Source organism: Bombus vosnesenskii, unplaced genomic scaffold, assembly GCF_011952255.1.
Source record: "Bombus vosnesenskii isolate JDL3184/JDL3185 unplaced genomic scaffold, Bvos_JDL3184-5_v1.1 scf7180000013788, whole genome shotgun sequence".
Lineage (NCBI taxonomy): Eukaryota > Metazoa > Arthropoda > Insecta > Hymenoptera > Apidae > Bombus > Bombus vosnesenskii.
In genome coordinates this window covers 1,102,863-1,116,259 of record NW_022883218.1, presented here as the reverse complement: position 1 = coordinate 1,116,259, position 13,397 = coordinate 1,102,863, and the positions used below count along the sequence as shown (strand labels likewise).

The 13,397-nt window shown below is 37.3% G+C and overlaps 1 protein-coding gene across 2 annotated transcripts in view; it reads right to left on the bottom strand.

The window, feature by feature from the left end:
* LOC117238970 (photoreceptor-specific nuclear receptor-like) overlaps positions 1 to 13,397 on the bottom strand; it is a 29,397-nt gene that overhangs the window by 8,542 nt on the left and 7,458 nt on the right. The window contains exons 3-6 of one of the 2 annotated variants that reach the window (XM_033504200.1): positions 11,966 to 12,392; positions 7,315 to 7,418; positions 6,812 to 6,844; positions 505 to 619 (exon numbers count right to left, since the gene is read on the bottom strand). In XM_033504200.1, the coding sequence (XP_033360091.1) occupies positions 505 to 619; positions 6,812 to 6,844; positions 7,315 to 7,418; positions 11,966 to 12,392 (679 nt within the window). The remainder of the gene's footprint in view (positions 1 to 504; positions 620 to 6,811; positions 6,845 to 7,314; positions 7,419 to 11,965; positions 12,393 to 13,397) is intronic. The other variant, XM_033504201.1, reaches the window with a different exon arrangement.

Below are 13,397 nucleotides of genomic sequence, written 5' to 3'. Positions count from 1 at the left end.
GTGTTCGAAGAAGTGGAACGAGGATCTTGGATAATTATAGAGATAATTCTTGGTTTGTGTAAGTTTTGATTGTAGCTTTTATAATAGAATTCCATTTGTCTGAACTACATTTAGTAGAACGAAATTTTAGTTAGTGCTTGATTGTCCATTTATTCAAACACAGAACTCTATTATCAGATTGCTAATATCTATACTAATTTATATTTTTATGAACTAGGAAGCTCAGATATAGGCAAAGATTTATTTCATCCACTAAGTATTATAACAAGTACTGTAGTTTCAAAATTCTATATATTTTTGCATATGTGAATTTTATGGAATAATGTTCCTTTAAATTTTCTACAGATTCACAAAAATCCGCTCTCTACCTACCGTATGAACTCGAATTATATTTTTGAGATATAATTTTAGCCATTCAGTGTTCTATTGAGAACCACGTGAAGCTGCACATATCAGCAAATATTTGCAAATTAAAAGGGCGAAGGATAAAATATAATGGCTTACCCAAAAACACCGACGGCTACTGCTGCCTCTCGAAGCGCGCGTTCCTGGTCCATCTCGACGAGAGCCTCTGGTCTAATGGTGGCAGTGTTTCTGGGTTGCCGTTCATTCTGTACAGCTGAAACAGAAGCGTACACCTTCGATGTAACGTCGATAACAGGCGTTAATTGCAGCCACGAATTAATTACACGCTTCCGTGTACTGCCTCGCGCGCGCTTCAGTCAGCGCCATCGAACGTAATGTCTTTCGGAATTTGCGCACAATTTGCGAAATTGTACACATCGTGATTAATTGCTTGTCAATCCTCAAGAAAACGAACAATCTTATTCGAGGTTTTTAACCTTACAAATTGATAACAGATCAAGATTATTGTTTTCCTTCGACGTATCGAACGTGAAGATAAAAATAGTGGCGTGTATTTTTATCAGAGAAGGGGTGAGGAAGCCATTATATATTTTACGTTGAAAAACGTTCTATATTTGGGAAACAATATAATAATAATAATTATAGAAATATCTGAAACCTATTAAAAAAAATTAATAAATCATCTAAACGATCTTTATTTATTAAATCCATAAATAAACTTCAACTTCAAATATTGTTTTATTCTTTATACGCTTCGAAACATATATCTAAATTTTTAGATAGATGAAGTTTTTAATATAGTAATTGACCTATAAGAAACATGGTACTAAATTTTAGATAATTCTAGTTCTTAACATAATAATTCCTTTATAAATATTATCAGTATAATCGTCGATGCATGTTTTCCAGTTGAGCTAAAATTAAGTAATGTTCGTGTATAATATTATGCAATAGCGCAATTCCAAGAACAAGGTTTCCGTTCTGAGAGAACAAAACGATCAACTAAACCAGACAATCGAGCGTCGTTCATGGTATATCTCTCGATAATGTCTCTCCACTGTGTTCGTTACATGGAATATCCTCTCCCCTGTAGAGTTTCTTGGTTATTGAAATATCAGTGGAGTTCGCTGGTTCGACGAGTCTTGCCAGATTAATCGGGGAACAAACGATTGGCCACCACCCTCTCGTCAAACTCACGTAACGCAGCGTTATATCACGCCAGTGGCCTGCGACTGACAAGCGTGAATTTAACAGACGTGTAGGAATCAGCCGCGTTTATTGTTTGTATATATTGCCGTTCGATAATTCCCATTCGGCTGCCAGCTAACGGAAGACGAGGTTCCACCTCTGGAAACCGTATGCACCGTAGACTACCAGAAAATGGAGTAATATTCCCTTCTCGTATTTTCAGCGACGTGTATTTTCATCAGGATTGAATTAATACGCGAAATCGAAATGGGAAGTAGAAGGGCTTTGCTTTGTTTGCTTAATGCCTAACTTGGCGTTCTGACCTTCGAAAATGATTATATTAGGGGCACAATAAGGATAATAAGGATACATTAAGGGGTGAAATAAAGACAAAGTATTATTATTTTGATGTTTGGCGTGTTTCACTACAAAAGTGAATTTTAGGATAAGCAGGAAAATAAAAAATGGTGTGTTAAATATCAAAATTTAAATTTTGATTATATTGGCATATCAAATGTAGACAAAATATTGGGGTGTTCTGGTATAAAACTGAATCGTAAGATAAATAGAAAGAAGGAATGGAGTGGCAAAATGAGAATTGGAATTTTGGAGTGTTCTATTTTAACATAAGTAGAAAAGCGAAAGATTGTATATTAGTGACTTCAATTTAAATTTTGATGTAGAAGCTGTGGCGATTTATGTTTAAGTTCCTTTCTTCGTATTGTCACACAGTGTGGTCTGATAAGAGCATCATAAAATATTTACACAACTGCGAAAGAAACAATATTGTTTTTGGTATTCTATAGAGGGCAAATCAACAAAAGGTTATTCATAATAAGTTATAACACGAATATTTATATTTTAATAACATTGAATGAAGAACATATTGCACCTATTTTCTCCTTTTATTAGTTTATCTTTGTTATGTTCAGAAATGCCTTCGAATAATGTGGGGAACCAAATTACTCAAAACATAAAATGGACATTTACCAGTGCACCATGTTCGATGATGTAATAATGATAATTGAAAAATTAGCAATCGTTGTTAATCCTAAAAAATCAGCAAAGCTTCGCAAAAACTACATATTTGCAAAAATTAAAGGGAAATGGTAAATTAAATCTGATCAAAGAAATTTGAAACGAATTAGATAGAAAATATAAAGAAGTTTAACCAGTATCATTTACCACATGCACAAATTTCTTCCAAACTCTACTAATATAATCATAGTCCAGCCTCGTACAGTACTAATGCAGTTTCGAAATGTTCGTATAAAACACGTAATATATTCATTAAAAGTACCTAAAAATGTCCAAATACTTTCGCGAGCCACTGTATAAGTGTTCCAACGCTTATAAATGTTAGCGTACATTTCCCCTATCGCTAAAAAACACCTGAAAATTTCCATCTTCATTCGAAAAGCGTGTCTCAAAGCAGGAAATACTGATGGTCAACATCTTCGACTTTCCGCAAAGGCTGTACCACAAAGACGCGACAATTCCATCCATTTCTATTCCCAAGAGGGAAGACTCGTGACGTCGGGCACATGCTAATGGCGTTGCGATTAGGGCACTCAGTGGTGTGTAATGGCCAGCAGAATTTTTTTTTCCAGCTTCCCCCTTTTTAGCGTGGCACGGGTGCACAGTAATTTCGTAATAATAAAAAGCGTGCCGCGGCTCACTTTACCTACGCGTCGTGCTGCCTGCTGAGCGGCTTAATAGGATCCTCCTACTTCGTCAAGCCTTTTGCATCTGGCTCTCTGTCTCTCTCGTTTTTTTCTGTTCCCGGAGCTTTCTTCCCTTGCTTCGCCCTCGCTCTCTCACTTTTTCTCTCGTTTACCCTGCCGGTGGAAAAGATAAACGCCCTTCCGCCGGTCGCGTCCCCGGGAAATTTTTCTTGTCCGCGTGTGTAACGCGTCGTGCTTTCCCTTTTGTCTTTTTAACTCTTCAGTCCGCTTATTTTCACACACCCCCCTTCCTTTTCCTTTTTTCCTCTGTCTTCTTCTCTTTTCTTCTTTTTCCACGTGCCTTTGATTTTCTTTTTTTAATGCATCAACCCGCGATTCGAGGTGTTGTGGATACTTAAGGACACTAGGGGAGACTTCACTCGAGAACTTCTAACTTGGAAATAGATTTCGGATATCGCTGTGACATTATGTTGTTGATAAGTTTTATAAAATGTTAATACAGGGTGGTTTTATAATTAATGTATACCCATATGAACACCGTAGGTGAAAGATAGACCACTTCTACACACGTTTCTGTTTTTCCTGTCTTTTTATAGAAGAGCTGTTTCACTTAAAATTTTATATTGAAATTATCTTTTCATCTATCTTCAAACGAAGGAATATCAATTATCATTGCTCGATCTACCACACACAAATCAACCGTTAGAATGATCGCTACCGTGTGTTGCGGTTGGTCTCCGATGAAAATCGCGTATGCAGAGCGGCAAAACATGAAACACGCGGCGAAGACATGCCGCATGCAGAGAATAGTGCGGTTGGCCGCGACGGGCGAAAACGATGTCGGGCGTCGTAAACACCGCGGTCGTTAGCGACGGTCGCGTGACCGTCGCCGATCCCCGAAGGGTTAATTGGGGGAAATAAACGTATGCAACGTGCGACCGATCCTTGTACGCAAAAATCCTCGCGCTCCTCGTTGTCTGGCGCGCGCCCTTTCCTCGCGTCTGCTCAAGGGACGCGCGTGTATCGCACGATGACAAGGAATCCGTTAGCGGAGGCGTACAGAGAAAGAGAGCACAGCAAATTGTGTCATAACGGTGGGCGAGAAAGGAAGGGACAGAAAATGCGGAAGAAGCAAAGTGAAAAAGGGAGGCAGACCTCCCACGGTGAGCTTCACGCAAATGAGAGTGAAACGATCTGTAAAAGGGCGTTTATCTCCCTGGTGTGAAACTACATGTCGTAGACGCCGGCACCATGGGAAGGGTTCACACCGGATAGAGAAGTTTCTCTGCTTATCGAACGAGAAGAATTAACGATTGTAATTACGAGGAATTACGCCTGGAGAAACGACGTGCCATCGATAAATGGACGGGATGGTAGATCGGTTACCTGGACTTTTGATTATTCCGCCTGATGGAAATGGAAAATGTGTTTAAAGCGTGATATTTTTATTGAATGATTATATCAATACAGATAACGATTTTAGATATATTGATTGAATATATTGAGTGATTCGATGTATTTAGTTGATTGAATAATTTTTGGTATTTTTATATTAATATTATGATATTATAAAATATAACATCATCAAGAGAAGCTTTGCGAACGTTATTAGCTTTTTCTCCAAGAAAGATATAAATCCATTTTTGTTGATTTTCCGACGTTTATGTCATTCGGTGACTAAAAAAACAAATTTTAATAACATATCGTTGAAAGTAAAATTTGCCAGAAGTATTGAAATACGTGGTTTTATTTATCTCTGGAATAAAAACGATAAAAAATGAAACCATTTAAAGTCACATGAAATTAGGGAAAATACTGAAATTTTTGTCTCTATCCCTTAAAGATCAGTTAGAAAATTGTTGTGCCTCTAAAAACGTAATTATCAACAAAATTAGTATCAAAACCATGAAAACAACCCCCTTCCCGCATTTCAACAATTTCTATCACTTACTGATTAGTTCTCTAGTATTTCTAGCATCATTCTCTAGTTCTGGACGAAACACTCTTCGCCTTCCTTTCTGCACATCGTTCTGTCTCGTTCCTACTTCACCCCCGCCCAATCCCACGTTGATAACCATCAACAAAATTAATACCAAAAGTGTGAAAATAATCTCCTTCCTGTATACCAATTTATAATAGAATAGCAACATCATGGCAAACAATTATTCACGATGCAAGCAGAGGCACCTACAAAACGATATTAATCAAACAATGATCTATGTACATCAATTGCTTGCAGAAAAATAGCAACACACAAACTGATATATCGGAAGATGAAATCGCGAAAGTTTACGAAATATCTTGGTCTTCATCGCGAAGCGTAACTCCCGACGCTGGGCAATCTAATTTCCCGGGGAAACGACCGACGTTCCATAGAAACGTCATCGTACCGGTCGCCAAGGGAACCAGAATCCAATTGGAAGTATTTCTTCTTACGACGTCAAGTTCGGCAATAAGAAAGTTGGCGCGCGCTGCGGGACGAGTTTCCGCGGGGACGACGCGACGGAAGAAAAAAGAAAAGGAAGACGATGGAACAACGTTGGAAAAAGGGGGAAATGCTCTTTTGCCGTGGCAGGTGCGCCTGTTCGCTGGCTGAGAAGGCATTAAGAGTTGAATCGAACGGTGCCGCCAAAGCGGACCAAACCACCCCGTGCCAATCGCTCCGCCTTTATCCAGTTATTTATGTCGCGAACATAAAGGACCCTCGCTCGAATTCCGCTCTTCAACGAAGAGAAAAGAGAAAACGTGCCGTTGATTGATTCCCACAATACGGGTTTACCTGCGGAAATAGATAATCTAATATATCGATAGCCGGTGAGATGCATTGGCAACCCTCTAAAAGGAGAGAGAGATATTTTTCTTTTGCTCCGAAAATCGCGATTTGTGTCGACAAAGTTGATGTGAAGTGTCTTTTGGTAAAACGTCTTTTGCTAAACGTTAGAGTTGAGTTTTGGATGTTGAAAGATATGAAGACCACAGAAGAAAGATATGCTGGGTACATGTTTGTTGATTTTAAAAATTAAATCATTTGCGTGAAATTTTCTTAACAATTCAAGAAAACTCTTTTGGAATTTTTCTCATTAGCTTAGATACATATATTTCTTTATTTAATTATACAAACGAGTTAGCGGATGTTAAATGTAAGTGTGTATGTATATGAAATATACATACTTTTGCAGACATTACTTATTATAAAAGGAGTTTCGGTGCAATAATGGTGTCTTGGATGTTATAAATGTTTGAGCAAAATAAATGTAAATGATTCGTAGAATCTTTCTTTTGGCTTGAATTTTGGTAGGATTTTTTATGTTTGTTGATGTTTTATAGGGATTACATATTTTGGGGAGTTTTATTGACGATCTAAATAAATTATGATATGAAATTTGAGATTTTAAACTCAGTCGGTTTTAGATATTTGATTTGTAATTTACACATGGATGCTTTTATCCCAAAGAAAATTGATTTTTCATTTTTTCGAAGTTTCCTTAAAAAGACACCGACACTTTTTTTTCAATTCACTTTAATTAACTCGCATAAGTCGATTAAGAGGAAAGTAATTGTTTTATGCTCACCATACAGCATCCATGAAGTGGAAGAGACATGTTCTTTAAAACGTAACAAAAAAAAAATGAGTTTCTATTTAGAACGAGTTAAGTTCAAGCGCTGTTTAAAGAAGAAAACTTATTCGTTGTTCACAGAATTGTTTTTTGTTTTATCTAAAAATCAATTCTGAAGGTTTACTGTTTACACTTTCCATCATATTTGAACATTTTGAACAACTTCATTGGTTCGACGAAGAAAATGGAAGTTTATTGCTCAGGAAGCGAATTATTCCTCGCACGAAGTTATCCCAAATGTGTCAACTTTTACAATATTCTTTTAAATTTTACATCATTTCATTAATGTGTAAAATATAGATTATTCGTTTAATTCGCCGAATATTGTTTCTTATACTATTCTATAATGAGGAATAAGGACTAAAACGAAGTACATAAAAGATATGAGGTAATTTTCACGATAAAATGAATCGCGTGTTTATCGAATATCTCCCCTAATATTTAATTCAGTTACTCACCGTCTTTATTCATTCCCATCTGCATACATTTCTTCAAACGGCACGCCTGACACTGATTTCGGTGAGCTTTGTCCACAACACATCTTCCGGTACCGGCTTGACATCTGAACATAAAATTTTGCGATACATTTAAGAAGATTCTAAAAACAAAGAACCTCCATAAATTTTGTGTACTCCCGAATACTTCTCCAACAATTAACTTCTCAATTTTATTAATATTATAATCATTAAACGAAATTCGAAGATAGCTTAAATGAAAATCTTGTTTTAAAATTTTCATTCTTATTCTTAATTTGTTTTTTTCTTAATTTCTCATCGGAAGGATTTCTCTCTAAAAAAAAAATTTTCATTTTACATATACCTCCAATTTCCATTATTACACTCATCTATATAGCAATTTAATTATGTACGATTTATTTTCATATCGAGTATCAGTAGATTGAAAATGAAGAAGAATTATGACGTGAAAACATCGTTTGCCATTATTGGTGGAAAAGCTCTCTCGGTTGTCGAAATCGATCGATCCTTGACGACGACGTTTCATCGACGACTATCGTAACTTGATGGCTGTTGTCCCTTTCGAAAAGACGACAAATTTCGAGCGCACTTGCCGGAAATCCTGGCTGTGTACTCAGGAGATGGCGTTAAATTCGATTACTTTCATTGTTCAGCTAACCCGGTTATCCTGTTGAGCTGACTAACGTAAAGAGGCTACCGCTCGGGGTCACGTACTTTCTTCTTATCCCTCTTAATTTCATCAAATCCAGCGGTAGCCTCGTGGTGCTTCGTTTCTTAGGGGTTACAATCACTTCTACTTTTCTTTTTCTTCTGCATAACGCGAATCGTTCGACGTAGAAATTAATGTGATTCGTTGCAGTTTTTGTGGATGGTTACCGTGTACAGAGACATATTTCGTTTACTCATATTTCGTATTTTCACTCTTTCTTATATGTATTGAGAATCATTTAATAGATTTTCAAATTTAACGTTTTAATAGATACCTACTCATTGTCAGTGTTCTAAAGATTTAGTAACTTTAGCAACTTCCTAAAGTAAAGTATCGAAGTAGATATTAAAACATCAAACTTCTTTCAAGAAATAATGTTCACTATTTAATTGGAGCGCTACAGAGGTAAAAGAACATTAATATTTAATAATTCAAATTTTAACTTAGATATTCAAGTGATATACACCTATTTAATATCGTTCCTTTTTCCATCCAATCGTAATTCCACCGCAATTCATCGAAATATTATACGATTTAGTCAAACGAACGAACAATATTTTTGATCTAAAATGTTATACCTATGAAAGAATAGTATTTTGAGAAAGTATCTGAGACTATCAAAAAGTAATCGTGTAAACAAAGGATGCATAGTCATCTAACGTTTTTGATAGACTTGTCCAAATCTTAGGAATAGTTGTATCAAGGGAAAGATATAGAATACTAGCGATAAATGTGTAGAATGTGCATGTGCAAAGATAATCGGTTGTTAGATAACAACTGAGAGAGTTGATTTTTTCGTTCTTTCCTTGTATTAAAGGACAACTTCTTTATCAATCATAACCATTTTTACCAACCACAACTGTTCAAACGAAAGGCATGCCTTCCTGTAAACAATTCCCAGTTCCCATGGACAGACGAATCAGAAAAAAGATGCCCACGGTAGTAATTCGATGGTAGTCGCCCGGGGCTCGATCAGGGCGGTCGATCGATTCCCGGGGCTCTGTTAGCGCGATTTTAACTAACGTCACTCACAAGGAGGCGGCTTGATCCAGCGGCGCGACGAAAGGACGCAACCGTCCTGGAACTATCTTGTCCCGAGGCGGTGGAACACGAAGGGCACCGAAGGGTGGCTGCGTGTTGCCGTGCCAGCGGGGTTCCTCTCGCAAATTGATTTGCGTTCACACCCCAGCGAGCCTTCGCTGTGCCGCCTCTGGCCCGTGCAACAACGGGGGATACATCACCCTCGGCCCTCCTCGGCATTCATGCTTCAGAACCACATCATACATTTATTTACGCATCTTTCTATTCTTTTCTTGACCGGCATTGTTTGGCTCATCGAGTTACCGGAAACATGTGCTGCCTGTTATCACGCCCGGAGATCGCGACTACGGATCGTTCAATGACTTGCCCTTCCCCCCTAACATTTAGAAATCCGATGAAGAATGCTTTCACTGATGATCATCGCTATACAATAGTGGAAGCAAGAAATGTGGGCAATATGGTTGAGTTGTCATTTTTGAGAATGAAGGAAATTTGGAGCTTTGATATTATGTTAGAAATTGATGTACGTTTCGGCTCATAAATATTAACAACCGAAAGAGATTAAATTAAGGACGAAGAACGTAATATACAATAAATACAATATTAGCACATACCCTTATTTTCTAATGATTTATCAGGTTCTATGTACTTCATTTTCATAATACGTAATTTTTGTAGCGATATGCAAATACTAGTAAATGATACAAAATTTAATACGTTTGGTTCAAATTAATATTTTAATGCTATAGTAAATACAATGGTGTGCCAATTCCTTTCATAGCCATTGTATGAAGGACTGATACATATATTTTAATATCCATATCAATAGAAATCTGCCAGTAATGTCGTCAACAAGAAAAACACTCGTTTATCGGTCACAGCATGGAACATCTATTGCTCGCAAAATTCAAGTGTATCCCGATGGGAGTTGGTGCGAACTTTCCACGTAATCTGCATCATGCACGATCTATTTAATTGTATCTAACCGATCCGTGAAGTTGGACTTTAATCTGACGATTATGGTTGGTACGCCGCCGCGCTACGGTGCATCGCATCGACACGCATCTGTCGCGGTTCTGTTCCCCTCTACTAGTAATTGGTTATCTGTGCGGAGGCTCTTCAATCTTTACCGCGTTACGACCATTCGACAGGAATTGATAATGAAGAATAAAAAGTTGGTGCAATGGGATACGCTCTCGAATAGAAAAGACACGTGGCGAAAATAGTCGATTTTCGATCCGACTTTACATTGTGACAAAACTATACATTAAGTTGATTCATAAGTTTGCGTAGTTTCCATTTCATTTCAGTTGCATATTAAATGCAATTCCTAATTGATATTTATGCAAATTCATATTTTTCTGAATACAATAAAAAATATACTCTAAATAGAGATTTCTTTCGCCTTTTAAATACTATGGTGATGGAGCATACGTAGTTGACTGACAATAAAAATGTTCCAACTAGGTATCAGGAATAATTGGAAGATTAAAAAGATTAAGACGTAATCAAGAGTAAATATAACTGAAGTAGCTGCAATCCTTTTATTTAATAAATTAATTATTAGTTCCATAAATAAAATTATCGTGAAATTATTTCTAAAATCGTGCAAAACTTCCCTTCAAACCTCTCAATCTCTCTGAGTTTTTCACAAATCCCCCATCTCTCTGAAATTATGAATAAACATTGAAACATCTAGTATCTCCCACAAAATGATCACATTACATCCTCAAACCATATGAAACCTTCCTTCAAATTTTCAAACATCTGCCTATCAAGAAAGAAACGACTCAAAAATCTCGGGATATACCCAAGAATACTCCGTAGTCATTGTTGAAGATTATTCGCAGTCTGGTCACGTGCTCAAAGCGACGTAGCTGTAACATTTATTTTCCGAGCATCGACGGGGTTAATAGTTTGTATATCGAGCATCCTTGCGTCGTGTATCTCTTCGACAGGCTTAACGCGCACACCTATGGACGCCTGTTATCGATAGTCACGTATACGTAGTCAAAGGGATGCACGCACACACGAGCCGACATTCCGTGGGCTCGTACGTGGCCCCGTGTAAAACGGATCGAGCGTATCAGACAGCGATTCCGAGCTGAGAGGGATCCGATGGAGATGGATGGCCGTTCCCAGGGGATGGTAATAGTACGTCGTATACACAGGGCGGCGGGTTAGGTGGATAGGTCCTCCAGGGTTCAACATTATGCCGTTCCGCATTGTTGCCCGGTATTACGATGAGCCCACTCGACTCGGACCACATGGCGCCACGGGCTGAACAGTTTGACATTAAACGCCGTAAGAGGATCCGCTGACTAATTTCTATCTGATAGAAGACCAGAGATTTTGCAATCTTATAGGGAGCTTCTCGGAAAAAGTTTCGAGTTGGTTGCATCGATGACTTTCGGAATTAGTATTATATAGTAGGTGTTATGTGAGATGAAAAGATTTTTTTGCTGGTTTTGTTTCCTAATATTTGAATGTTACTTGAAGCAATTCATATAGTCATTAAAATTTCCAACTTAATATTGGAGTGTTTAGTTTCATCTGTTGATTCGGTAGAATTCAGTAATTTATAGTATAAAAATATTGGTTTCACATTGAATGGGGAATATTATAAATGTAAGAAAGCTGTCCGCTTGAAAGGGTAACTTATTGTTGAACACAACACTTTTTTTAACTGTAATACATAAGCAGCATATATTTCTAGTAAATACGAATGAGATTATGAAGGAAAAGAATTTATTCTTGTCTATTGAAGCTCCAGTGATGAAATCTCCGATGATATAATTCCGTAATTATATAATGATCTCATTCATGCTTACTCGAAAGACACAAAATCAAATACACATTTCCAAAGTTCTTCATTGAACTCACCTATATATCAGCTTCCGCCTCACGCTTCTTTTGAAGAAACCACTGCATCCGTTGCAAGCGAGAATTCCGTAATGTTTCCCAGAACTAGTATCTCCGCAGACCACGCATATCAAGCCAAGACTGCGTGGTGGTTTGCTGCCATGTTGTGGTTGCAGTTGTTGTTGTTGTTGCTGCTGCTGCTGTTGCTGTTGTTGTTGCTGCTGCTGCTGAACTTGTCCCAACAAATGAGGATGTCCGTTTCCCAAGGCAGTTAAGTATGGCGATCTCGCAAGAGGGAAATCCGTGGGTATTCCTCTGCAAAGGGGGACCGGACATTCTTGAACAGACCTCGAGGCGTAAGGATCGTGACTCGAGGTCGATCCTGTCGCCCCCAAAGGACTGTAACGCTCTGGTAATCCTGGAGAGATTACGCTGCTCTCGCCAGAGTCTGGAAACAAATGGTTTTTCAGTTAAGTTTTTCTGTCGTCCGAGCACAGTTGTTCGAAGGAATATTTAATTTTTGATATAATAATACAGTAAGTCACGACGATGTTTGAACACTTGTTAGAAAACTCTTTTGAAAATTTCATTAACGCTGTAACGAAACTCGACTATCACGAGCATTGGTAAAATTTGAATAGAAATTACAAGATATTTACAAATATATTTACAAATATATTTACAAATATATATTACAACTGTATTTTTAGTAAAAAAATTAGTATACAGCGTGACTAGCCAACTTAAGTTAAATTAGTGCTGAACTCGATACTTATAATATTTGTCTTAATATTTGACAGGCAATTGTTGCTTTCAAAGTCAATATTCACAATCAGATTTCTTTTGCCAGGTGACCAGACTTTACACAATTGTTGAAACTTTATTAAACAGATGCATCGACGTAGCCTTCAATCCTTAAAATAATAATGTTCAAAATTTTTTATTTGTTTATTAAGCTACTAATAAAAACAATAGTAAAAGAACGAAATGAGAGTTCTGAGTTGTAGGATTTTAGTGGAGCAACTTTAGATTTACGGTCTGGGCTTATGATCCACGATCGATTTTGATTCATCCTATTCGATCAGATGGCAGTTACGTTCGTCTAATCCCGGAAATCTCCTTCGTGTGCTTATATCACCGGTTGCATCCTTGATTGATTCTCACGAGGAGGGGATCAGGAATGTACATAAAATAATTGTATGCCCACGACTCCTGCGCAGGTCTTATGGTTCGCCAGGAACGATTTACGGGACAGTTTGTGGGTATTCTGAAGATTTGTAGCTGATTAAATGGCCGAAGATAAAGCGATTATCAATACTTTCCACGATTATCGAATCTGTAGTCTAGTAATATTAATAAGAAAAAGAATATAACATTATAATATTACTAGTAATGTTAATAAGAAGGAGAATATAAGAAATAATTGAAATTTTTGAAATATTTTTATTTGATA